Raw genomic sequence first — 24,757 nt, forward strand, 5'->3', positions numbered from 1 at the left:
TTTTTTTGCATGACTGATGCAAGGTTTGACATTTTCACTCAATAAAAACTGGAAAAAAAAACCCCAAAGTTTCAAGTGATCAAGTTGTCTTCTTGACTGAGGAGGTGTTTTATTATTTAAAGAGCTAACAAGTGTTGGAGCAGTTCGGGTCTTTTAAAGCACCGCAGTCCTAGTAATGGCCCTGCGCTCATGTAACAGCCACTGTTTTAGGGCTGGTACTAAGTGGTAAAAGTGCAATAGGAATGGAGTTCGCTTTACATGGACTCTGGCCTCCGGCTTTTTATGCAGCCCTGTAGTTTTATTTGAACCGCTCATGGGGGCCCCCGACAGAAGCGATGCTTATATCGCCACCATTTGCTAAACTGGGGCCTGGAATTAGGGATGCGACTGCTCACGTTTTGACTTTTCCCTTCCTCCCTTGGCCTGCAAACTCAGGGTGGTGGAACTGTGCTTGCTGTAACCCACTTGAAACCTTACAATGACATTCAAAACCCATTAAATCAATAGATGTTTGACTGTCACCCTAACAAAGGAGAGATGAGGAGCATGAATGAAACATCCTGTCTGCACAGAAAGGGTGGGGGCTAATAAAGCTGCTGATCTCCAGTCAAATGCATTGTTGAAGCCATACACTTTGACAGAACTTAGCGAGAGCACATGAAGCTGTATGCCACGCATGAAAGGTCGGAAAGAAAGCATTCCTTACCTGGCTGCTCCATAGCTTTTTCCCGCTGCAGAAACTTGTGTGCACCATGCACTTGCAAAGTACAGCAACTGCCATCTGGGAGGAGACAGTCTCTCAGGCAAGAGGGTGTCCAGACAGCCACAGTGCAACGAAACACTGTCTTGGTACAACTGATCCGGCAGTCATGAGTGCTGACGGTAAAGGAACAACAGATTAGATAAAACCTCTGCACGCTCCATACAGCTTGTCCCCACCGGTCTCCTATCCAAGATTCATCCCAGGCCTGGGCACTTCCATCCCAGAGGCGGGTCTAGAGCAGGCTTTCATCACCAGCATCCCTGCTCTGAACACGGCAGATGGGGACAGGCAGTAGGTGCCATTTTACAAGGAAGTAAGCAAGTTACTTGTGGGGGGGGTTCACAGTACTTCACATGCTCTAAAGCAACTGCCTTCAAGTCACCTGCCAGGTAACGACATGCCCCCGAGTACTCACCCGTCGGTGGAAGAGCACACATCCTAGTGGTCCGTGTGGAAATGTGTACGTGTATCAAGACACAGCCTGCACAAGAGCTGCCTCAGTGTTGACCCCTGCACCCTCCACCCTGCCCAGAGTTGTTCTTTCACAGATGAGGCACAAAGACTGCACAGAGACCAGCACACATGCAGCTGCCCTCCTGATACGGCCAGGCTTGAGTGCTCTGCAAAATGCAATTCATTCTGCACCAATGGCCCGTATTTGGGTGTATCCATCCCCACTTAGCCTTGGTCACAGCCTCTGCAGTGCCAGATGACCAGCTCATAGATGCTGGCCTGGTACGAAACGCTGCTCTGATCCCTGTCCTGCCAAAGTGCTGTTGGGGATGGGGGGAAGAGTCCCTCAAAGTTCTTGTTTCACCCAAAGAAAACCCCTCCTGTGTGGCTCTTCCCCTACCATCTCAAAGCAGCTGGGTGTTTGCGTCTCTCTGCTGCCCGTCACAGAGTCCAGGAGCAGCAAAGCAGCGCTTGCCAAGCCTGATGCATTGGCAGCAGCTGACTCCTTATTAGCAGAGAGGATTAGACTCCTCTCTCTTTCAAAGCCCCCTCGTTGCTCTGCTGCAGCTCCCAGCCATCCTGTTTTCAGATGTCATTATCTGAACACGCTCCTAATCCGACCTCGGAGCACAGAGGTTTGTTCTCACTGGAGCTCTGCCCACAGCACATGGGATATTTACATGACTGTGTTTCCAGGGGGGAACAGGGGACGTGAACGACACGACTCATTGCTTGAAAGCTCTTGCTGGAACTTGCCTGCTCTCTGTGGAACTCTGACTACGCTTCGTAAAAGAATGACTAAGTCATGGGAGAAGCTGCAAGTAGAACAAATCAAAGCCTTACCATTGCATTCGTTCTGAGCCCTCGCAACTGGTGACGCTGCAGCTCTGCATCCGCAGTTCTGCATCCAGCCCCTGCAGCTGGTGAGTCAGCGAAAGCAGCAGACACCTAGCGAGGCTGCTTGTTCTGAAGTCAGGACAAAACTGGGCAGTTGCTGCTGCTATTGTACTCTGATTACATCAAGCGTACCCCTGTAACAGCATTTTTTTGTGAGTGCAGGACCCTACACTGGCACACATAGCCACAAAACTGTGGGGCCTGTTTTACGTAAGACACCAGAGATCCACTCTTCAGGACGCTGCCATGTCTTCTGTAGCACCCTCCGACATAGGCACCCACAGCGGGAGCACCCCTTGACACCAGCCCAAACAGGAAGCTCAAACAGAGGAGCACTGCTTTCGCCTCTCAGAGCAACTCAAGACTTTAAACCAATAGAGGCAGAAAAAGTTCAATCGCCTCAAACACAAAAGAGCAGCATTCAAAGTATTCTAGGACACAGAATGGGAGACCAGATGGTTCTGCTGCTGCTTCCAATCATCCTGGTTTTTAGATGTCATTAACCAACCACACCTAGTCCAGCCTTAGCCCGTGGAGACCTGTCCTTGCTGGAGCTGTAAGAGCCAACAAGGGCAGAAATAAAGATAGCAGATTATCGGCGTTGGCTGAAAATGAAGGCAAGAGCCATCATGGTGGCTCAGAAAGGCGATCGTCGCTATTCATCCAAGTGCTTCTCACAGACAGTCTAGCAAGGGAATTTTTAGAGATTAGTAGGAAAATAGCGCTTCAGGTTACACCTTGCCTTTTGTCCCAGACCTATAAGGAACAGTTTTTATACAGTGGTAGGCATTAATTTAATTTGCAGGAATCTTTCTTACAAGCCCTGATCAGCTCCAAACTTAACGCCCCTTTGGTCGAGCAGCCATCTCAGAGGGAGCTGTGAAGACCCGAATGCAGAGCAGTCGGTGTAGGGCAGCCAGCGGTCATCCCTGAGCCACACCATCAGGTTGCAGAGCTGGTGCACGTGCCCAGCGAAGTACTCCTCGTAGCTTGCTCGGCTGAGTACAGAACACAGTAAAGCATGCCTGACTCTGGGAGGATATTTACTCTAGCAGCACAATGCCTCCTACACCCAGACAGAAGGAAATTCAGAACTCTGATGATTACTGGTACAGAGGAAAAGCAGCTGTTATGACGCACAACACATACTAGGCATCATTTACAGCTTGCAAGACCAATGCTCAACACCGGCTTCCCAAGGCATAAAGACCCAGCCACTTGCTAGGAAAATAGGTCTGTTAAATAAGCCCATCTTTAAGCCTCTAGATTAGAGAACCAGATTTGGAACTGAGCGGGATTTTAGCATAGAAGAGCAGTGGTCAAGTCCCTGGGTATGAGTGTGGCTGAGATGCCCACAGGAGCACAGTTTCAGGGGAATCCATAGGGCAGGGAAGGGGAACTAAACACCTGCTGCCGCAGCTTTAGAGAAACCTGCTGTTGAGAAAAGAGGGCATGCCTCTGACCGGGTGGCAGGACTGGAGACTCTGAGCTCTCTTAAAAGATTAGCAAGAGTTATTCTAACATATCCTCCTCCCTGTAACAGGACGAGAGGTCAGAAGTAGAAATTTTGACAGGACACAAACACAAAAGGGGAGGAAATCACACAATTAAGAAAAAAAATTAATGGAGCCAGCTTTTGTTACTGTCCATGCTGCTCAGGTATGGGAGCTAAGATAGAAACCAGCCATTAACAGATAACAACTAGCTAAGCGATAAAAAATGCCTTGAGACTTCCCGAAAAAATATTTTCACTGGGCATTGGGTATAATAACAGAAAGCAAGAGGGAAGTATTATGACACAGAAGCGAACAAGAGACTATGGACCAAATGCTTAAAGCAAAGACCTTCACTCGACCTCTAAAATTTCCTTCTGCACAAGCCCTTTCCAAGAACTAAGGTTCTGAACGAGGAATCCCGCTGCACGGTACATACAGGCTGCATCAACTGCTGCCGCAGCTGAGCTCTGCATTTGCACTTCTGGGCTGTTGCACACAGGCACAGAACTGAGTTCACAAACCTGCAGGTGCCTGTTTGGAAGGCCACAGGAAGCCCTTTTAAAGAAGCAGCTCTTGGGGAAAGAGAAGGAGAGGAGCTATAACAAAATATCCATCCCCCCGCCCTCCAATCTGCATGCAATTGCATAGAAGACTGAAGCTTTCAAACATAACAATAAAATCTGACACCCTCTTCAAGGGGAACATGAACTTTAAAGACTTCTCTGGAAGTCAATGAGCAGCTTGTGGCTATTCCAAACAAAAAAAATGCATGTAGATTGTTGAGAATGTTTTTGGAATTTCACATACGCACGCGCACACACACACACGAATAAATAAATAATTTCTTTCTCTACAAATCAAGGCAGAACTTAGTTTAATATGACCAAATTTGGGAAGAGTGAGAGCATGCATGAATATATCTGTGCACAAGACTTGCACATGCATAGCTATAGCAAAATATACAGGTTTGCCTAATACTTGCGTGGGGACAAGGAAAGTATGCCCGTTTCAGTTGAAAGCACACACTAGCATGTGAAGGAATTGTATGTGTGATATTTACTATACCTGGTGTATTTTATGGGTATCTATAAAAAGGTAAGGATAGGCAAGATGCTTTCAAGTCCCTCTGTTGCAGACACCGTTACGTGGAAATCCAACATTTAGGCAGAAAGCCCCCACCTTTTGGGTCTCTGTCTGCTGTCTTGAAGAAACTTCACCAGTACCTGAAAGCTGACAACACCTAACTCTGGAGGCAACAATCGCTACCAAAGGGGTGAGGGCAAAGAGGGCAGAAAGGCACTGAACAGCGTTTGTCGGTACAGTAGGTGTTAGAAGGGATGACAGGTTCTTTGTGCCAGCCCTGGCGTAAGAAGTGGGCTCACTGGAGTCCCTAACACACCCCTACGAGGGCCAGGCGTTTGCTCAGAAGATAGGAACATGTCCCTCCAGAGGCAGATCCCTTCGTCCTACCCAGGGGAGGCAGGGTGCGCTGGCCCCTAGTCCTGCTCTTGCCCCTGAAGTGCCCCAGACCCAGACCCATCCTGGCTGAGGAGGGGTGGCCAACAGAGGCAGCTTCCCTCCTTCCTTTTGCTCTTTTTTGGCAGGGAAACTCTTAAACAAACAAATGAAGAAACACTGAGGATTTAAGTAAACAGACTACGATTTATCTGACAGGCAGACTGAGCCTTTCCCTGCCCCCTTCCCTTCCCACAGGGCAGGGTGCTGCTTCGTGCTCTTGCCATGAAGCCAGCTACCAACAGCATTTGCCCCGAGCTCTTGCTGTCACCAGCAGCTCCTAGGTCCCTCCTGTGATCCCAGGCCACAGCCAAGCTCTGCCTAAACGTCAGAGCTCTACAGTCCAAAACACTAAAGAGGATAAAACAAAGCCATTTGGTCTGTGGCCAAATCAAGTTAGGGAGCCCCTCACAGGGAACAAGCTCGTTCATACAGCTACCGGGCACTAACCCTGCAAGTCACGTCTCAGCTAGAGCCAGTTGTGCCCACAAGATGGAGGGGACCAAGCTCTGGCCTGTGGCCGGAGGCAGCACCGCACCTACCTGCGTGCGCCCTGCACCGAGGCTGGTATCGCAGCCGCTGGTGCAGAGGTGGCTCCCCGCAGCCACACAGAACTACCCAGGGGACCCCCACTGCCAGGGGCATGCACTACGCTTCTCTATTTTACACAAATTAGCAGAGTCTGCCTGTGGTTTTTAGAGTTGGGGAAAAAAGGTAAGAAACAGGTGCAATAGTGTAATGTTCCAGTTTCAGCTGAAACATCAGGCTGCACCTAGCTCATTCTGTGAAGCAAGAGGGAGCCCCAACCTCCATCTCACACCCAAAACTCGCTGGCTGCTGCAGTGGAAGCGTTGGTATTACTGCACAGCAATGCACAGACACAAAAACATACAAGTAAGCAGGCAAATCGGCATGCAGAGATGAAGTCTGCTGTAGATACTGTAAGAGGGCAGGAAGCAGAGAATAGTTCATCTACACAGGAAAGCTGCAGCAATTTAGCACACGGTCTCTTGTGCATGCACGTATCAGCTGAAACTGCTTAAGTAAAGCAAATCTGTTCAAAGCGATGGAAGAATGTCCACCCAAGAATTTGCTCTGGTTTAATTAAATCAAAGAAATTAATTTTAAAGAGGTGTTACCCTAGCTCCACACAGATAAAACCTCAGTACTAGCTAATAGAAGTAGAGGGATAAAGTAGGAAGCAGTCTATTTCTGAAGTGTTAGAAAGAAAAAGGAAAGAGCATTAGGCATTAGGAGACAAGCAGGCATGACGGAAAACTGAAAAACCAGCAACAGGGATGCTGTACAGAACAGCCATGCCAAGCAAAGTGACGGAGAGACAGACAAGCAGGCTGGCAAAGTGACAGACAAAAAGAAAAATAGGCAACAAATAAAGCAGTTGTACTTCTAGGTCCTCTGAATCAGCCCTACCCAGCCCATCACCTCCTCACTCAGGAGACACAGTCTTAAAGAAAAGCAAGAATTTTACTTAAAACAGAAAAAAATACAATGTCAAATCCCCGCCCCAGCTCCTCTTCAGGCATGTTCTTGCAGCCAGCATCATAAAACATCTCTCGTTATTTGTGCAAATATAGAAAAATAAAATCCTGAAGGGTTAAATCCTTCAGCAGATGCAGAAAAGAAGGGCTTCGTGGGAAAACAGGGGTGTTCTAAGATGCTCCATATTGTAAGTAACCCCTGATCAGTCCTTGCAAAGGATTTGGGGAGATTTTTAGTCTGAAAGACACTTTACAAAAATAAATTGTAATTGAGTTTAATAATCATCCCCTTTTCAGAAAGGGCCTGACAGATGCTGCCTAGTGCTCACTTCTGCCCCATTTCAAATATTTTTACCTTATTTGGATGAAATATATTATTTTTCTAATGAAAGGAGGTTGTTTTGTTTTTTTTTTTTTTTTTTCCAAAGAGCTGGTTTTCCCTTCGTCCAGCTGGTGCCTTTATTAGGTTAGTGCTTGCTCCCTTTTGGGGATGGGATTGTTTTTTTTCCCTGAGCTGGGAGAGACCATGCCAGCCCCTCAATCTGCAAGTGCGCAGTTCAGAGCTTCTGCTGCACAGCAAGTGGAGGAGTTGGGCACTGACCTCCATCTCCCCTCTTCCCTGGTACCCCAAAGTTCACCTTAGGGACATTTCCATTCTTTTATTTCATTTTTTGAGAGCGCACATAGTGGCAAGAAACAGCCTTTCATCAGCGTAACAGGTGGACGCAGCTCTAAAGGTGCCTACAGAAGCTGACTGCTGAGGAAGCAGCGTAGTCTGGGGATAAGACGATAAAAGGGAAAATGAAGAAAGCTGGACGCTCTCTCTTGTGCCCTTAGGTAAATAATTTCCTGTTTCACCTCCCAGCATCCCTTTATTTATGTTTTCAATCCCTGGATGCCAAGCCCCTCTCTTGCTGTGCACTTGCATACTACCCAATGGTATGAGAGGTCAAGTCCAGGCTGGAAGACTCTCAGCTCAAGCTTAACATCAGGTTTTGGTGTGCAGGGGTCACCACCACATACAATTTGTGCTTAACATAAAGCACCACCACACAGAAGGGACCTTCCAAAGCTTCTGGTTGTCAAAGCCCTTGGGAAACACTTAGGGCTCCACAACCTGCTGGGTGCGGAGGGTCTAGTCAAGCATGGAGACCTTGACTTTAACACAACAGGTTTAAACAAAAAAACTGTTCTGGACCCATTCTCTAGCCTTTGTTTTCCCCAAGCACCACACTGCCCCACCAAAGCAAAAGAAAGGCAGCCTCCATGTCTTTAGCAGGCATTGCAAATGAAAGCAACAGAGTAGACAGACTTGGTTTTTCCACCACCCCCTCCCTGCCCCAGGCAGCAGCCCAGCTTATACCATGCCTCCTTCCACCAGCACACATCAGGACAGGCCTTCTAGCAACCCTTCTAACAAACCCCGAGACGAGGGTGAGGTAGCCACTGGAAATGCAGCCAGTTCCCCCACTCTAACGAAGGCAAAAGTCAAGGGAGAACATAGTTATTAAAAAGCACTTACTTGCCAGAAGAATCCGAGTTGCAACAAGCAAAAGCCAGATCTAAAATGTCTGCTTCCAAGCCAGGACAATCTGGCTACCTGACCAACACAGGCTGCTCCAGGAGGGTAGTGCAGCTCCTCTCACACAGCTGTGCAGCCTGGGCTCTTAGGGGACAGTGGCTACAGCTGGGTGGTGTGTGCAGCCTTGCGCTGCTCTCACCCCAAAGCACAACCAGCAACAGGGGCTGAGGCTCCCACTCCAGGGCACAGCAGTTAATGGGGGTTGGGGTTTTTGTGCAAGCCGCAAGACCCAGCATGAAACCTGGTTCTCAAAGTTAGCTTCCTCTGCAACTTGTCTTTGTCACATCCCTGTATTTACCAGCCAGCGCTTTTTACCATCACATGCGGAAACAGAGGCACGCTTACAAGTAAAATACTCGGCAGTGTCATGCAGCAAAGCAGCAAGACCACAAAGGATCTTACAGTCCATCCTCTTCCTTCTGATGCCAAACACTGTTAGGTCACACGCCCAACACACAAAAGGCAATAAAATAAAATTCCTCCTGCTTCTGACGAAGATGCACATAGGACTTATTTTTCACTTCGGGGGGGAGGAAGGTTGGACAAAGATGATCAGGAGACATGCCTCTTGACCCTTTCCCGCTTCGTCATATTTTTTGAGTTCCCCACATTTCTCTTGCATCTATTGACAAAGGAGCTTTTATATCCTCAAATTACGGGAAAGCACCAGCCTGATATTGTTTCTTCTAGGAGAGAGCGCACAGGCTCACAGGGTTTCAGTGAAACGCACTCAAATGTCACTGGCCAGAGGAAGCTCGCTTCACCTGCTTTCTATATGGTATCAAGGACGTATAGAAACCATGTTACGAACCCATAAAAACTCACCAACCAGGCTGTTGTATTCTTCCTGTGTCAACACAAAGGCTGATTACACAGTAAAACAGAGTACTTGAAAAAGCCAGAAGGTGGGTAACTGCTGCTGCTTTCTTGTTCTGCAGAAAAAACGTTCGCTACCTGCTAATATGATACCATTCTCGGTGCCGACTGGCCAGTGGGCTAAACATTTCACAGGGAAGCTGATACAAGGAGTTTATTTCTAGAAAAAAAAAATTATATCACAAGTTAGCAGTCAGGCTACACAGTCCGCAAGGACCAAAATACTTACCCTACAACTGTTGCTATGCTGGAAAGACAGGGAACACGAGACAGAGGGATAAAACTCATGATTCACAATACCTGCTGGTAAGAAGGTCTGGCTTCTTCCAAATTCTCTGCTGGTGGGTTGGATCTCTTCAACAAAGTACACAAACACCCCATCAGCAGCCAGAGGCCCAGAGTTACTTTTTTTCTGAGCAACAACGGCTATGATGGAGTTTTCTGGGATTCATCAGGTTGGGGAAAGGAAAAACTGTGACCTATTGAACTGGTAAAGCTTGTAAGAAGCAAAAACTAAGGGAGGGAAAAGGGCAGTTGGAGAAAATTGCCTTTTACTGCGCTCCAGAAATATTGAGGTAAATGAATTGAACACTGGCAACATGGAGGAAAAGGGGGGAAAAATGAACCCGCAGGGATGCTTGTACTGTAAACCTCGTAAGTCACTCTGCAAGGCACATACCTCAGCAACATATTTTCCACATTTCACCAACTGCTGTTGTCCAGGCACTTTCTATTTTCAAAACCTTCTATGTATATAAAATGTACACAGGCAGGACAATACTTTTTCATCACAACCCTGCGTTCAGTCGTGTTTTCTTTTCACAAGGATTCTTGGCTTGGAGAAATGAAAAGTGCCATCTCTTAGGAAAAGCCTTTCCTTTTAAACACTTTCAAATTTGCCCTGTTTTAGCTAAACGTGACGTTCTTTGTGAACGTTAAACAGCAGAGAGACTGAGAGGGAGAGGGGGAGAGAGAGAGACACACACTCACTCCTGGGGAAGATATTCGTCCATTTAAGGAATGAGAAATCATCACATTCAGCAGCAGGTCTAAATACAGTAATATGAAGGTCCCTTTCGCTCCCCCTGAGCAGGAAAATGTCACTGTGTACCAGACACCCAAATACTCCGGAATCAAGTAAATCCCTCATTTTTAAGAAGGGAGCCAAATACTTCTGTTGAACAAAGACGGGACTGCAGTAGCTACAAATTACTTGCTGTACACCATTTCTTTCAATGGCTTCTGTACTGACATGGCAGGGTTAGACCAGTCATGGGATATGGCACAGCATTCCCTTTTGCAGATAAGACCAAGGGGCCATGGGATATATCACACGCTCCCTTCAGCACCTCCTGCTGCTGGGGCTGGAAAGGAGCAGGATGTTGCATTCTGCACCCTGCAGAGCCTCCTGCTGGGAGGAAAGGAGCTGGAATAGCTGCATTTTGCTCACTGGATACATCCATCTCACCCTCTGCAATGTCAGAGAAAACCTAGCATTACAGTGCTGTTGGAGCGATTTATATTGTACCTTACATTGCACTTACACTGTTCGCTACACTGCCTCCTTCTGATATAACCTTGTCTGGGAGCAGTCAGATTTTCAACCATAAATGTCCTTCAGAAAACGTTTTATAAGGACTTGATTTCTGTAATAGACCCTTTTCCCTCCCTTTACCACCCTGCATGCATATTTCTCCCCCAAATAAGAGCCACAGTAACCCAATAATAGCCTGGTGTTAAATAGTGGTAAGTCATATTTATTACAATTATATACAATCGTATTTTATATTTGAAATCTATACATGATCACACAGACAAGCACACTTGCTTGGTGAGGACAGTGAGACTCAGCTGTTACAAGAATTGCTCTGCTAAGAGGCTCTGATGCAGTGAATAATATAATTGGACAACCACCATTTTACCAGCTGAGAACACAATGCTGCAAATGCGAGGTTTCAAAATTCACTGTTTTAATTTGTGTATAGCCCCAATGGGATAAAAAAAAAAGTTGGACTGGGCAAGAAGGGCCAGTGGTGTACGTCAGAGCTGGAACTGTTCTCTCTTCTGTAAAGACCGCTTTGTTGAAGCAGGTGCCTGTCACTGGGTAGGTGCAGGTCTCAGCTGATCACCTAAAATGGGTTTTCTCCTCATTTAGGGAGAAAAACAGGCTAAGAACCATTACAAAGATTCAGAATTAACCAACTATTTCAGCATCTGGTATCACCTCATTCATTCATTCAGGGCAGCTATAAATAAAATGTCAAAAACTGATGTGAGCTCCTTGTCTTTGGAGAAGGAAGGGTAATAATTGGGATGAGTGGGGTCAACTTCTTTTAAAGCCTCCTTTTACTGGGGAGCAATCAGTAACAAAGCCACCTGTTCTCATGGGTTTTACTGTGGCCACGACACCTGGACTTGGTCCCTAGCAAGAGGTCACTTTGATGAGCATGTGGGGTAGAAATAGTGTTCTTCGGACCCCTCAGAAATTTAGTGTTTTTAGATGCTAGGTAGTTTCAGGAATTTGAGGCTTGACATAAGGCTTGGAAGAGCCAAGACTGAGACCTGATGAGGAATTCAGGGTTAAAACTTTTTTTTTTTTTGGCAACAGAATATCAAGTAGTTTGAGAAATAAAACAGAGGGTTATTTTGGGAAACAGAACTGGTTTGGGCCTTACGTGGGGATTAAAGGCTTGTGAAATCAAAGAGCTGAGGGCAGACTGGTTTCTGAATTTGGATAGAAGGACTCTAGGATGCAGCGAAGAGGCTGACCATTTCAGGAGAGATGGTGTTTTTGTAAGAGGACTTATTCTGTAGCTGTGGTGCATGGTAAGGCGATTGGTCTTCCAGCCTAGGCAGTGACCCCAGCTCATGGGGAGAAGGTGGGTCTGGGAGGGGAGAAGAAGCCACTGCAACACTGCAAAGCCCTGTGGTGAAACAGGGCCCACCTTGTTCACTGGGCAGTCATGACCCTACTCAAGGTCAATCATGGGAGAATCACTGGAGGGGATGGTGGCACTTCTCTCCACAACATGGGAGAGGCACCGGGGACAGTGCAGGAGGCTACGGAAGATGTACAGCAGCAGTAGCAGAAGCCAGGGTGCCTTAGTCAATCTCATTCTCGTTACTGGCCCCCTCAGGTCTTCGTAGCTTTTCCACTTGCTCATTAATCTGACCATCCCCTCCTCGCCGGTCCTCAGTCTGGACACCCAGACATTCCTCCTCATCCACATGGCTAACATCATCATCCTCATCATCCTCTTCCTCCTCTTCATTCATTTTGTTTTCCTTTTTCTCCTCCTCACCCTGCACCTCCATCCGCACTTGGCTCTTGACATCAATCACTGCCTTGTTGCCCTCCTCTGTGCTCAGCAGATGGCAGCTGACCTTCGAACCCTCAGGGCTGTGGTTCTCCTTGACTGGTGATGAGGTGGTAGACTCGTTGCTGACAGGTGAGATGTCACTGCTGCTATTATGGTTGGCAACAACAGGGTTGGAGGGCGAGCTTGGCTTCACTGGGATCTGCCATGATGGGATCTTAGGAGCTGAAGGGGAGGGAGGGAACTGTCTCCTTGGGGGAGGGGAAGAGGGGAAAAAAGGAGAGAAAGGGGCTTTTATTAAAAACACTGAGGGGTTATCAGTAGAGAGAATGGTATTTGCACTGGGGATGTCATGTAAAGCAGGACTGAAACTGCAAGTCTCCTTTCTCATAAATGAAAAAAAACTAAGACCACTTCACTTCAGCCAGAATCTCAAAGTGCTTTACAAGCACCCAGTAATGGAGCCTCCATACAAGGAAAATATCACAGCTGGGAAATCTGAAGTACTAAAATGATGTGGTTTTACCAATTTCACAGAGTAAGCTAGCACTCAGGAATGCTGCCTGTGGAAAGGCGTGAGCATCCCTTTATAAAACAATCACCAATTAATTGGTAAATTATCACTGGAGCCAGAAGTCAGACACACCAGGTCCTTGTGCCTTAGCCAAGGAATTTCACCACCTGGCTCTCGCCTCCACTGTGATACACAGCTATTGCATGCTGGCTCATTACAGTCTAGAGCCTATCTCCAGGTCCCAGCATGCACTTTACATGTTTGGGCCAGGTCCCGGCTGCTGCAAACTGGTTCAGCTTCTCTGACATAAATGGAGTCATACAAGCTTGGACCAGCTGAGAAAGCTGGCTGCTCTGTCCTTGAGTTCTTTCCAGGTGGGCTTTAAGGATTTGGAAGAGGCAGGCTAATGCCCAGCCCTAACAGGAGAATTCAGGTACCAAACAGGACAAATATAAGTGCAGTGTGGAGTACTGGTGCCCTCAGAAAGTCATCCATCCTGAAGAGCAAAGCAAAAAAGCATGTTTGATCTAGTACTCCCCATGCATCCTTGCTTGTGTATGTGAAAAGTGGGAGTATAAAGAGGTATCATATCAAGCTCTGAAAGAGATGCTGTGTGGCAGGGAGTTCTCATGCCCCTCAGGTGAGCTGGCTAGTGCCATGGACAAGACCAGAGCAGACGAAAGCTGGCTGCTCTCCTACAGTGAGCGCTCAAACACAGCAGATTACATTTTCTTAGACTGCTCTCACCTCCCTCTCCCTGCTACCACCACCAGCCACCAAAGACCTCTGCTGATCTAACCTCCATCTCCTGTGAGAGCAAGAACCTAGTGTCTGCATTATTTAACCAGTATCATAAATGCAATCAACAAATTCAATCTGGAGACTTTCCTGGCTCTGGTGTTGCTGCTGCCTCCTCACTGCAGAAACATTTGCCCTTTTTTGTTAAAAAAAAAAAAAGAGAAGTTTTCTTTTTTCCAAAAAGCACTTATCCTCCAGCTGCAACTTTCCCATTGCTGAAGAGGTGTCATTAACTAACGCTCTCTCCCCAGCAGTGACGTTAGTACGACCCAACTTAGCAGACAGCAACTTAATACGTGTCCTCGATCCTCCAAAGCTTTCTACTGTGACTCCTGGGAGGAATGGGAGGTGTAGCAAGAATTTAAAAGGATATTAAAAGTCAATACACTTTTCAGACTTCTGAAAAGCCCACTTTCTGAGATCCAGAACATGTTTAGTCCAATCTTACACTGATCTTTGAAGTCCATCTCTTAGGAAACAGATGACTTGAAAAAACAGTTACATGTAGAAGGAGGCAAGGGAGTCATATGAGAGTGAAAGATCAATAGCTGAAAAGCTAGATAAACTCTTAAGAAATGTACTTGGAAAAAAAGAATTTCCTCAAGAACTGAGATCTAATCCCTGCTCTCATGACTGTACCACAGGCTGGGATTTATATGGGATTTATATCACCTCATTTCAGGTATCTACTACATTGTAAGACATCTATACCAGAGCTAGTTAATGGAGAGAAACAGGCTCTGCTGAAGTACAGTTCTTTTCATCCTGGTTATGCCCTAACCATGAACAGGTCAGCTGAACTGTATCCAGAAGTGACTCTCTCTGTAACAGCATGCAGCTGCAGTCAATACCTCAACCTAGGTGAGAGGCATCCTAACTGTGGTGGGAATTCCTCTATCCTAAACAAAAAGGAAAAATCTTACTAATTACCCAAAGCGCTCTGTGATTTAAGGCAAGTTTGAAAAGCATTTTGAGACCTGCAAATCAAAAGTGATAGTAGAGTGCAAAGTGGTATTATTAAAATAGCAATAACAGGATATAGAGCTAGTTCCTGTTGGAAATGCCTTTCCTCTCCATGATTGAGAGAATACCACACAGCAACCCTTTCCCCACACAATAATCTGCTCACATATTCCATCCATACCGGTTCAGGAGAAGTCCTTTTAACGAGTAGATCTCAGATTTCAATTCATTAATATTCTGTGACTCCAGAATCCAGTTAGTGGATGTTGTGGCCTAGAACATGAAAAAGAAGACATAAAGATCGAAGTGTGAACTGGGAGATAGTTCACAAATCTAGTTCACTTTTTTCTGTTATCCTCCCTCTCCTCCTATCTGGGAATCTTGAGCCCTGGGCGTAATATACATAAGATCTATCATTTAAAATCTCTCAGATCTGAACAAAACAACCTCCACAATAAGGAAGGACCTGAATGGATCCCCACAATGATCAGAAATAATAATTGTGTCAAGTTGCTCAGACTATTCAAATATTCACTTTCTGTTTGGGGGACTAATTAACCTTGTCTCCAACATACCATGCACAACCATTGCTGAAGCAGCTCAAGGGGACCTTTCTTTTTCCGTTAGGAGAAGGCCAGCACTTAGGAGAATTCAGATGAAGCTAGGTCTACATTGGATGTTTTCCACTAACGTATCAGAGAACAATACACAAAGAGGTAAACCAAATCATTTGACACTGACCTAATGAATGATTTCTAGAGAAGAACTAGGACTAGGACCCTGAAAGGCAGTGGGAGTTGCACTGAATCATGTCCTTTACTCTCTCCCGTGACTGCACTTAGCTGAGGCAACAGATTCAAATACTATATATTAACAACAATTTTAAAACCATTTGTTCATTTCTCCTAAATCATGAAATAAAGAATTGATTATCTGCACTCTGTGGTGTTGAGAGGTGGGCTGATAAATTGATGCTTGAAAGTAGCAAAGATTTTCCCTACTAGATCTGAAGAATTAGAGCTATGCTTGAGTTACCAGATTTTATCTCCAGGAAGCAGCTGGACTAGGCCCTGTCTCTTGGATATTTCAAGGCAATGAATGCCATTTGGTGGGGAAAGATGATAAGTAACTCATGGAAGCCTGGTACAGCTGCTGTCAGCACTGCATCAGAATTGCTATGGGATATGAGGCAGAAATTAGAGTAAGGTGACAACTGAGGAGAACATGCTGCAGATAACACTTTTGGCAATCTTTCTTTTAACTCTTTTGGGAACTTGAGAAATGGGAGGAACATTCTGAAAGACAGATCATGGCCTACGGTTACCCCATCCTATCTCTCTAGCAACTCCTGTAGTGATGGGGGGAGTATGGGACCAAAGGACACTCATGTCTGGCACTTCCCATAGTGATTTCTGCTAAAAGCCATTAGGAATGAACCCATTTGTGAGCATCGCTCCAGAGATACTCCTGATAAATCCCCTGACAAAGGAAGCCAGCACTGGAAAAACACAGAACTCCTCAGCAGTTCCTACTAGATGTAGCCAAAACTGGATGTTCCTACTTATGCTTTAAACAGACTTTAGCTAGTGCTGAGTAACCCTGAACACCTTCACAGCCAGCACTCCTCACAGTGACTTCTGGGCAGTGAACCCAGTGAGCTGGGAGAGGCTCAGTCTGTAGTAGCTGTGATATACACAGATGCGTTCCCTTGGGATTCACACTCCCAGCCCTCAGACAGCAAGAATCCAGGAGCCACTGTTCTGGCTTTCCAAGACCTTGAAAGCTACAGCAGCACATTAACGAGGGAGTGATTTCCACTCACTGGCCTGCAAAGGACTCAAATTTCCAAAACACATATGGTGCCAGATGCCTAGGATTTAGAAATAAAATCTGACATCTGGGGCTTTTTAGCCAGTCTCTTTAAAAAACAGTTGTAGAAAATTCAAGCCTTGAATTTTTATGTACGTTTTTTAATTACTTAAAGTCCCTCTTTTTAATTTTTTACAGCATGCCAGTAGGAGTTTGAAAAGCAGATATAAAAACTTACATTACAGCTGAGAAAACACAGCTTTTATTCTTTGGTTTGTGGGGTTGCCCAAGTTTTTCTTTGTACACATGAGGTTTAGATATCATAACAATGTGTGCTACCATTTCAGTGCAGGGGGTAGAGAGGGAGGAGGAAAAACTTCTTCAAGACACTCTAAACCACCAAGACTCTTATGCCCTTTTTCCTTCTTAAAGCTCAACATGTGGTCTTAATCTTAACACTTAAGACCTGAAAACAGTTTTCCAATTTCCGGACTGGCTCCAGGCCACTGACAGGCCACAGTTCCCAAGGAAAATTGAAGTAGAGTGTTGTGACCATAAACTGGCTTTCATAGCTGGGTTTACAGCTGTGCCACTGAGGGATTCCTACTGTACAGTGTGCACACCACATAGTCAGCTGTGGCCCACCAGTTACACACCATCAAAGGGTTTGTATGAGATTAAAGTATAGAAAAGGGGAGAAGACAACTGTTCATGCTATAGGTAAAAGGCTGTAAGCATCATCTAAGGGATTTCACAGTAAAAAGAAAAATCTCTCCCTGTACAGAGAATGCTGGGCCATGAATAATAACAATTTTGTGAGTGAAAGGAAGACTTCGCCTCTACGTGACTGGTTCAAATCCATCCCACCTCACACATAACCAACACTTGCTAGCTGATAGAATGCTTAGGCCATTGGCTGCAAAGTACTTTGGAGATGAAAAGCACTAATTCTCATTGCCAGAAAGAAAATAAATTTTGGTTAAACGTGGTTACCTGTAGTTACACATGTAACAACACAAACTAGTCAGAAGCCATGGTTTTATTGCCAGGGTCAAGTCAGGAGTCAAGGGGAATGGGCCACTGTGCATCACTAATGTGGTTTGATAGGGTCACCTGTTACACTGAGATGACCAAAACCACTGAAACATGAAAGCAAACAGTAAGATGTTCGGCCATTCCCTGTCCTGGATCTGAACAAGTGACTTAAATACAGTACTTCAAATGTGTGCTTGGCGGAACAGGATTAAGGCATTGTTTCAACAACGTACAAAGGTACAGGCGAAATATAAACATGTAAAATTACATATTACACCAATAAAACCTCTGCACAACTGGCCTTTATGTCTTTTGTCAGTGGATTAACAGCACAATTATTTCACCTCAAATGAAATGCAGAAGATACAGAGCTGAGAACAAGTCTGAGGCCTCAGAGACCCAGGCTGCATACAAAGCCATACAGCAAAGCCCTCACGGAAGTTAGATACATTTCACTGAGTACCCAATTAATATCCAGTGCTTTAAACAGACTGCCTAAGGAGAAGTCAGTTGCAGAGAAACTGGCTGGGAATATGACAGAGCTGAAGGCTGGATTGTGAACCCAATCAGGTGCTTTCCATGTGCCCACAAAAGAAGCCATGCATGTTCTGAAGAAGATGGTGATGTTCCAAAGGTGAAGAGTTGGAAATGGATACCTTAGAAGCAGCCAGTTCTTGGGTGAGCTCCTGGATTTTCTGTTGTTGCTGGATTAGGAGTTCCTGGACAGCTGCTAAAGTTGTCTGTAACTGAGTCACTGTGAGGGAAAAAGCAGGAGAGTGTTAAACTGAGATGCAGGCGCACATACGCACTCACACACGTCCTTCCTGCTGTCTAGCTACAAAGATGCCTCTATTCCTACTATATTTAATTTATCTACGCCCGCCTGCTCACTTTAATCCATATGATTTATCTGCACTATGGGTAATCTACCTGCACTGCATCTAACCTCCAGTATTTCTAGTTTATCTTTCCATTGTATAGATGTCTATAGCCCACAGTATATCCGTCCAAAACCTCTCCCTTCTAATTATATTGGTTTATGATTTGTACATCTCCCTGAACTTATACAATGTTTGTGTCATTTATCTATCTTGGGCCTCACACAGGCAAACACTGGGGCTAGCTCCAGTCTGGGAAGAGGCTGGTCTCAGGATTGACCTTAGGGTATCATGAGAAATGAAAGATACTTTTCTGCTCACCCTCCACTAAAAAGTGTAATTAGCATCCTCCTGCTCTCAACCCACCACCTCCTTCAACCCAACATCTTTAACAAATTTACTGCTGAAAATTGTACTTTTTTTCCATCCCACCAACTGAATATACTTTACGCTTTCCCGCTTTTATTTCAAGAGAACACCATGTATTCCCTTCCTACACCCCAGCAAACACTGAAGAACTTCTGCTAGACTCCAACTCCAGCTGCAGGAGAACTTTTTCTACTTTGGTGCTTTATCCAAAGCTTCCAGGCAGTAAACAAGCCAATAAAATAAATAAATAAATAAAACCCTCTATTGGTGTGACAGGTAACAGCTAATCCAGACCATCATTAGGGCATCGGGTAATGAACAGACACCCTATAGAGTCAATAACAGAGAAGGTGGCTAAGGTCAGGGAGGCACAGTAATTACAGACTCTCCTGACCCTTCCTCAGATTTTCAGATGGAAGGTGGGGGGAAAACACCAAAAAAAAAGCCCCTGAAAACATCAGAGAAGCAGAAATTAAAAATGAACTTTACAGCCCTCCGAAAGGCTGTCATTTTATTCCCCTTATTAATATTCTGAGGTTGGGAGCCTTTCCGTAAAAACATAATTAATTGAGGCCGCGCCGACAGTAAACAAGCAATTTCAAATTAAACCGAAATGACGGCGGCTTCATTTGCAAATGTGAACAGATTCTCAGAGCAGATAAATGAAGTCACCATATAAAGTGGAGATGGAGGGAAAGAAAAGGGTGGGGGTCTTGGCAGAATGGAAGATACAGGGAGAAAGGCTTTGAGGGGTGAATTGATAGAGTCATTAATCTTTACCTGTCTGTGTCACACTGCCACTCATCTCAGAAATGTTTGACTCAATCCTCTGAAGTTGTTTCCTGTCTTCTTTGCCTCCCATGATGAGAGGAAGCAGGTATTTCTGCACGGAGTACAGAAACTTTTTTAGGAAATAGGGATATGCAAAGTGGTCTTCCTAATCTACCTGAAACACCCTCAAAGCCCACCACCCAAACCTCAGCCTTTATCACAGAGCCAGTGATCATTTATCCACACACCTGGCTGGGAAAAGGAATTCCCTCTATAGTAGGCGTTAAATGAAGTTGCAGAAGAGAAGATATGAGTTCTGTGGCTACATTTTTGGGGGTGCTAAAAGCCAGTTCCTGACTCCATTTAAGGTTTCCTGGGACAGCTCTCAGTCCACAGAAACATCCATCACATACAGAGTACAATTTCAGATCTTACACTCTTGAATGCGAACATACTGATGTGTCACATCTGAGCCACAAGGCAAGAAATGCAGAAGTGGAAAGAAGAGAAGAAAAGCTCAGAAAAGGCCAGAGCAGAATGAGAGGTATTATAAAATGTTTTGAACCTTGGCAGGGGAAGGGCTACAAGTTACAGGGGGAAAAGCAGAGACCTGGAACACAGGCAAGAGAACTAAGGAACCAGGGCTAAGGGAAGTGAGAAACAAGCTGGTACAGGACAGGAGGCAGTTCAGTGACGCTGTACACAGCCACGAAATCTACCTCTGTCTGCCCTTGCAGAGGATGGACTGGATCTAATAGGTCACAACTCTAACTACCATGGATCCTTCTGCAGCACCACTCCTATGAACTGAATATGCACTATAACAAGGGCACGTCCAAGCAAAACATGGCAGGTGAAAAAAACATGAGCGAAAGACAGTCTAGGATGCGGAAACACCCTTGATAGTGCCTATAATTTTTTTAATCCAGGCTTTTGATGCACACACCCTGACTATTGGGGCATACATACAGGATGGTTTCTGAGATTGAGTTGATTATGCAAACTGACATGTCGGACAGCCTTCTTTTACACTTAATAGCACTGGTTTAAGATTTCATTGTCCCCATACACAGCTCTTACACTCACAAAGCACATGTACATGTACATGTTTACACTCAGACATTCTGAAAAGCAAATAGCTTTTGATGACTTTCACAAACAGTTCTCTCTTAATCTTCACAGAACACACATGGACAACTACGTTTTATCCTAGCTTTCACATAAAAAACACTATTTGCAAACTCCTTCAAAATCCCATGAAGGGTAGAGGGAATTTATCAATCTCCAAAGATTTCTTACTCCTATAAAAGAACATGGGTCTCTGCTATGCACACAATATGCCTTACGAGGTTTGGATAGACAGCAGAGCAAGATCTGTTAACAAAGAATATAGCAGTAGGATATATTAACAGCATCAGTGACCTTATGCCAGAAAATTTAGGTAAATCTTCAATACGTGTTGGATATGTGTCATTTAGTGACAGCAATGTGTTCAGGTCTGCAAGGCCCAGCAGCTGTTGTCTTAACATCTCTCTGGGCACTTATCTGCCCTACCATCCTTTGCAAGAATGAAAAGAGCAGTATGGCTGGCATCACTACTTTAACATAAAAACATAGGGACAATGTATCTCAATAAAAAGCAATTCTCTTAGATCATGTAACTTTACTTGCATAGATAGAACATGTTGCTTAATCCGGCCTCTCTCTCTTCACCTGAGTCCCAGAAAATTCATTATAAAACAGGATAAGAAAAGTAGTTTTAAAATAGAAAGCCAACACTTTTATTGGTAAAATAGGTTTTACTAAATAAGGCAGTAATAGTTAATTAAAGAACAAACATTAAAACCATCGACCTCTCATTAAGTCTTCATCTCTGTCCCTTTTTAAAAAAATAAAACACAACTTCTACTGGACCAAAGCACTTTATACTCTGCTGTGTTGACCTGACCCACTTATGTCTTTCTGTGTAGCCACAGAATATGACTGTTTACCGGAGACATTATCTAAAGTCACTTGCCTCATTGCTGGAAAGAATATGTTCAATTGGAGAAACATTGCACACGCTTGCTCTGCATTGTTCTAAGCACACTAGAGTGGAGTAGAACTACAGGATGTATGGCAGACCTGGAAATTAACACCTTCTCTTCAATGTTCTGGTCAGTCAAAGAAAATTCTTTCCTACCCATGGTACAGGATCACCAGTGGACAAATCCCGTTATTGAATTGCGCTTAGTTTCCCCAACCTAAGATATATATATATACACACACGATGAAAATGACCTTGTTTCTAGTGGTTTGAGATCCACTGCTAAAATCTAGTTTTGTTTGCTTGCAACTTTTTGACTCTGCGTTTCATGTAAGTGCCTACATTTCTCAAATATACCAATGGAAGTGCCAGTAAGAACAGAGATGCTTCACCAACTTGGAACCAACATGATCATTTAGACACAAGCGGCATACTCTCAGAGTACAGTATAACAGTAGTGAGGGACATATTACCTTGTAGAGCTGGTGGAATCCAAAGGCAATTCCTGCCATTATGATAGCCAAAGCCCCATAATCTCGCCATCTGGAGGCAGGTGGACCTAAAGGCCAAAATCAAGAAATAATCACAGTAGAACTGCAGGTGACAACATCTTCATACACCCATTTTATCAGAGAAAAGAGCAATGAATAATGCCAGTCCTGCTGTTTCTTAGCAGGCATAGATTTACTGAACAGGTGGCATTAAGACGCTGGGAGTCCCTCGCGTACAATGTGCAGGCCCTAGGACATTGAAACATCTGTCCAGACCTCTAGCACTGACACTGGCACACCCTGCACAAAGTGTCGAAGGGAGGAGGCAAATCACAGGAGCAATTAAAAAAGTTCCATCAAGCTGTTTTGCTCTTTCCTTGCAGGGGGCACTCTGAACCCTACTGCACTTTTCCCAGATAACTATCTGTGGTGTTAGTGCTAGCTAAGGTTAACTCATTACTTGGATACCGATTGTTCTTTACTATCATAATCCTTGAAAACAGGGAGAGAGTCAGAGACCCAGAAGAATGCAGAAAAAAAGGAAAAAGGAAGTGTTTTGAGAAAAGACAAATCAGGGCAACAAGTGGGTTTATGAACACTGTGTCAGCAATTATGGACCATTTCAACAAGGAAGGATCCAGTGTCTTTCAAGCCTGAATTATAAATAGGGACCAAAGCACACATAAACAGCAGAGAGAAAATATGCAATTAAGTATCTACAGAGAGAGGTAAAGAAGCAGATAAAAGCTTGAGATATTTAACAGACACTTCTGCACAGAAGCTTAGAGATCCCACAGAGCAAAATAAAGATACGGTATGCTCTGCTCCTTCAGGCAGGATCCAAAGACACCTGTAGTTTTCCACCAGCTTCATCCTTTCACCTCCCTCGCAGTTCCCTCAACGAATCTTGTACTGCCCCCAGTTTTCTTTAATAATAAAGAGGATGCAGAGTGATCTTTCCTAAAGTTCAGTGGCAGGATGTGGGCAGAACTGATGAGGTGGAGGCCGGTGTACAGTCTCCAAACAGACAGAACCAAATCTACATGTGACCTACAATGTCTCAGAAATGCATTCTGCTCTCCAACGTTTCAGTTTAGACTTTCAAAGGGAGGCTTAACTGGCTGGATGCTTGTCTCCTTTCTGCTTTGCTCAACTATTGTCATTTTTCCTGTTGCTGAGATCTTCTACAGGCATTTCACTGCAAAAGTCACTCTGAATCTCAGCCCTCAGGCTCAACAGACAGGCACTGACTCTCAAACGCTGGCAGTCATAGCTTCTTGCTACATTTTAGGACACAGATCCTCAAATTACTCACTGGCTAGAAATCTGAACAAATTAAAGCAGCTCTGTCAATTGGTGAATAGTGTCACCAGCAGTATTTTGGGTTGCTGCAGTTGCAGTTTTGGAGCTTAGGCACATGATCAAATTATCATAACTTTTTAACTTAATGAGTTAACACACGTCAGCTAAGCTGCAGTAACTGGCTGTGTACATGTCAGGATTTAAAATGATCTCTGGCTAATCTTGCTGCAAACCCCAGTCATCCATCCCACTTTCCCCTCATTACTCTGCTCCCACTGCCATTTCTAGTATCTGAAGTCTCTTGGTTGTCCAATTCTTTGCCCTGAACTTCGGACTAAAAATATCCTTCTACGACAATGCAACACATTCCAGGCTGAACTGCCTATTGTAAAGGGTTAATTAATCTCAGAGGGTCTGTGGGTCCAACTGCACAGTGTCCACGGCAGTCCTTGACCAGCTGTCCCTAACTACCTCCCAGCTGCGGTGACCTCTGAGTAAAAAGACGAGACACCTGTAGGACCCTGTCCGCTTTGCCCTTTCACCTCACTCATCTCTCCCTCCATGCCCGTAATGCTTGAGCTAAGCACATTTTATTGCCCCCTGGTTTTCATTATTAATGAAAAGGGACCAGAATGATCTTCCCTAAAGTTCAGAGAGTCTATAAAGACAAGAAGCCGAAATGCCATTTTACTCATTTTAGAGATGTGTGAAATAATTCTGTCTTGTGGCAAAAAAAAAAAGTGAGGCAGTTGGAAAGGAAAAGCGAGTGAGTGAGGGACACAGTAAAGGCTCTGCATTGACCACATCAACTTTACAATATTATGAAGAATGTCACAGCTCTGCCTAAAATCCACATTCAGTTGTCTTCTTCCTCTGCAGCACTCTACTCTAAAATGTGGGGTGGAGAGAGGGTTAGAAGTTTCTCAGCTGTAACCTCAGTGCTCACACTGATTTCTCTGCATATCCTCAACTTCCCCACTTGTAGAACTGGAATAAAATTCAGATAACGTGAAAAAGCATTCAGAGAAAGTGAAAAAGCACTAACAGCCCAGTAACTCTTCAGTTTAGGCACTGGGGAAGTAACAAGCCAAAAGGAGCTGAGGAAAGAAAATAAAAAAAGAGTTTGGATTCTAGTTACCATTTTTAATTCTAAGAGAAAACAGTCTGTATTCTACAGCCTCCCACATAATGAAGACACGGGGTGGGAGAAGAAGATCCAAATGGCAAGAAAAACAGTCACTGGAGATGACTTGTAAGCAGGTGTAAAATCTGCACAAAACTCCATAAATGGAGACCATAAATACCATGGGGAAGAACACAGACAATACTTGGATGATAAGCATGCAGCTTTGCACACCTAGCTCAGAAACTCCCCTGAGTTTGCTTGTAATTATGGGGGTTAG

General features: G+C 44.8%; 1 protein-coding gene across 1 annotated transcript in view; it reads right to left on the reverse strand.

Moving 5' to 3' along the window:
- Window positions 1-10,807: 10,807 nt before the first annotated feature.
- Window positions 10,808-24,757, reverse strand: part of PEX14 (peroxisomal biogenesis factor 14) — a 79,469-nt gene continuing 65,519 nt past the window's right edge. The window contains exons 5-9 of the mRNA XM_075114422.1: window positions 22,035-22,120; window positions 19,545-19,647; window positions 18,174-18,271; window positions 14,855-14,946; window positions 10,808-12,649 (exon numbers count right to left, since the gene is read on the reverse strand). Of these exons, the coding sequence (XP_074970523.1) occupies window positions 12,184-12,649; window positions 14,855-14,946; window positions 18,174-18,271; window positions 19,545-19,647; window positions 22,035-22,120 (845 nt within the window). The 3' untranslated portion in view covers window positions 10,808-12,183. The remainder of the gene's footprint in view (window positions 12,650-14,854; window positions 14,947-18,173; window positions 18,272-19,544; window positions 19,648-22,034; window positions 22,121-24,757) is intronic.

Source organism: Phalacrocorax aristotelis, chromosome 19 (assembly GCF_949628215.1).
Source record: "Phalacrocorax aristotelis chromosome 19, bGulAri2.1, whole genome shotgun sequence".
In the NCBI taxonomy this organism is placed as follows: domain Eukaryota; kingdom Metazoa; phylum Chordata; class Aves; order Suliformes; family Phalacrocoracidae; genus Phalacrocorax; species Phalacrocorax aristotelis.